At 24.6% G+C, this 1831-nt stretch overlaps 1 protein-coding gene across 1 annotated transcript; it reads right to left on the bottom strand.

The window, feature by feature from the left end:
* Positions 1 to 621: 621 nt before the first annotated feature.
* Positions 622 to 1156, bottom strand: LOAG_15194 (hypothetical protein; the record flags this gene model as incomplete). Its single annotated transcript, XM_020448905.1, has 2 exons — positions 622 to 1013; positions 1108 to 1156. The coding sequence occupies 2 exons, from the start codon at positions 1154 to 1156 to the stop codon at positions 751 to 753; spliced, it is 312 nt and encodes a 103-aa protein (XP_020300979.1). The 3' UTR covers positions 622 to 750.
* Positions 1157 to 1831: the final 675 nt, after the last annotated feature.

The following is a 1831-nucleotide window of genomic DNA, read 5'->3' as shown; positions in this document are numbered from 1 at the left end:
TATTATTATTAATTATTATTATTAATTATTATTATTATTATTACGACTACTACTACTACTACCATTGTATTACTGTTAGTGTGTAGTAATCAATAGTTATCATTACTATTAACTTTCCATCACTATCATCATTTTTTCTTTCCATTATTTACTTCATATATTAAAAAAGTACGAAGCAATAATGATTGGATTAATCATGGAATACTAATTAAAGTTATAAAATTCTAATCATATCGATCAATTTCTTTGTTCATTACATTTTTCCTTTTCCTTTTTTCCTCTCCTCTCTCTCTCTCTTTTCTCTTTCTTTTTCCTCCTTCTCTTTGTATCATTATTCTGTTCATTTAATTTTTAGAAATCGATCGAAAATTTCATCAAAATATAGAAATTATTTTAATTTTAAGAATTTCTCATTTATCCTTTTCATTATTTTTATTTTATTTTTTTTTTTATAAGGATAAATTATTGTTGTATTTGGAAAAATTGAACCACAAAATCTCTTTCATTAAGTATATATTTATAATTTATATGCAAATTTTGTTGCTTCACTTTTTTCTTTTTTCTTTGATAAATTAATTTTGATAAAAAATTTACTGAAATAAATTTTAACAAGATTAACAGGTGTGAATTAAAAAGATACTAATCGTATAACAATGGATATGTTTTGTCAAAATAGGACTTCGACAGCAGTAACAGTTTGGACACCAGCATTCATTGGTAATAATGCCATAATGAATCGTTGTGATACCGTTAGTATTCGTAATCCCCTATCATTATCATTGTTATCATCATCATCACCATCATCATCATCATCATCATCATCATCATCATCATATTGTCGTCGTCGTTATCATCATCATCATCATCATCATTAGCAGCAGCAGCAGGAGCATCATCGTCATCATCGTCATTGACATCAACATCAGCTACAACAGTTATATCAACATCGAAATCAACAACATCGTCATTTGAAATAGCTGCATTATTAGGGAAGAAAGGTGTCTTAAACGAAACTAAAAATCATCATCATCAAAAACAACAGCAACAACAACATCATCATCATTATTTCGCACTTTATTCGAAATCTATGAAACAAAAATGGTTAACGGGACATCAACAACAACAACAACAACAACAAGTGCAACGTCGTTTGCATTCACGTAAACAGCAACTTATAATCGCTGGATTGGGTTTGACTTTTTTTTTGATTCATCTTCTAATGACTGTATCATTGTTGGCAGTAATAGTAATATCAACAATAGAAATATGAATAATGACAATACTGTTACTAATACTAATAATAATAGTAAAAATAATAATAATAATAATAATAATAATAATAATAATAATAATAATAATAATAATAATAATAATAAAAATCACTTAAATTTAAAAAAATTCTTTTTTAGTATTTAAATTTGTTAAATTACAATTTAAATATACTCTTACATGTTTAAGTCATTACTTTTAGTACTAGACATTCTATCTAAATTTTTTGCTTACCATAATTAATTCACATATTTACTTGAATATGTCTTACGAACTTTTTTAGGCGAACTTACCTGTAATGAATTACTTTACCTTTCTTTTCTTTTTTTTTTACTCAAAACCTTGCAGGTTTATGTTAATCTTCATTTAATTAAATCCTGATAAAATTTTCTTTTTTTTAATTAAATTAAAGAAACAAAAATAAAATATAATAAATGAAAGGTCGGAATTCAATTGGTCATTGAAAAAAATAAAAAATTCTAATTAAAAATTTACCTTTTAGTTGCCGTATTATTAATTTTGTTTGCTTCCTATTTTCACTATAATTATCTCAATTATCATT

The sequence above is a fragment of the Loa loa genome (assembly GCF_000183805.2).
Source record: "Loa loa unplaced genomic scaffold supercont3.228, whole genome shotgun sequence".
NCBI lineage: Eukaryota > Metazoa > Nematoda > Chromadorea > Rhabditida > Onchocercidae > Loa > Loa loa.
Note: the sequence above shows the minus strand (reverse complement) of the source record. Positions and strands in the feature narration are given on the sequence as shown.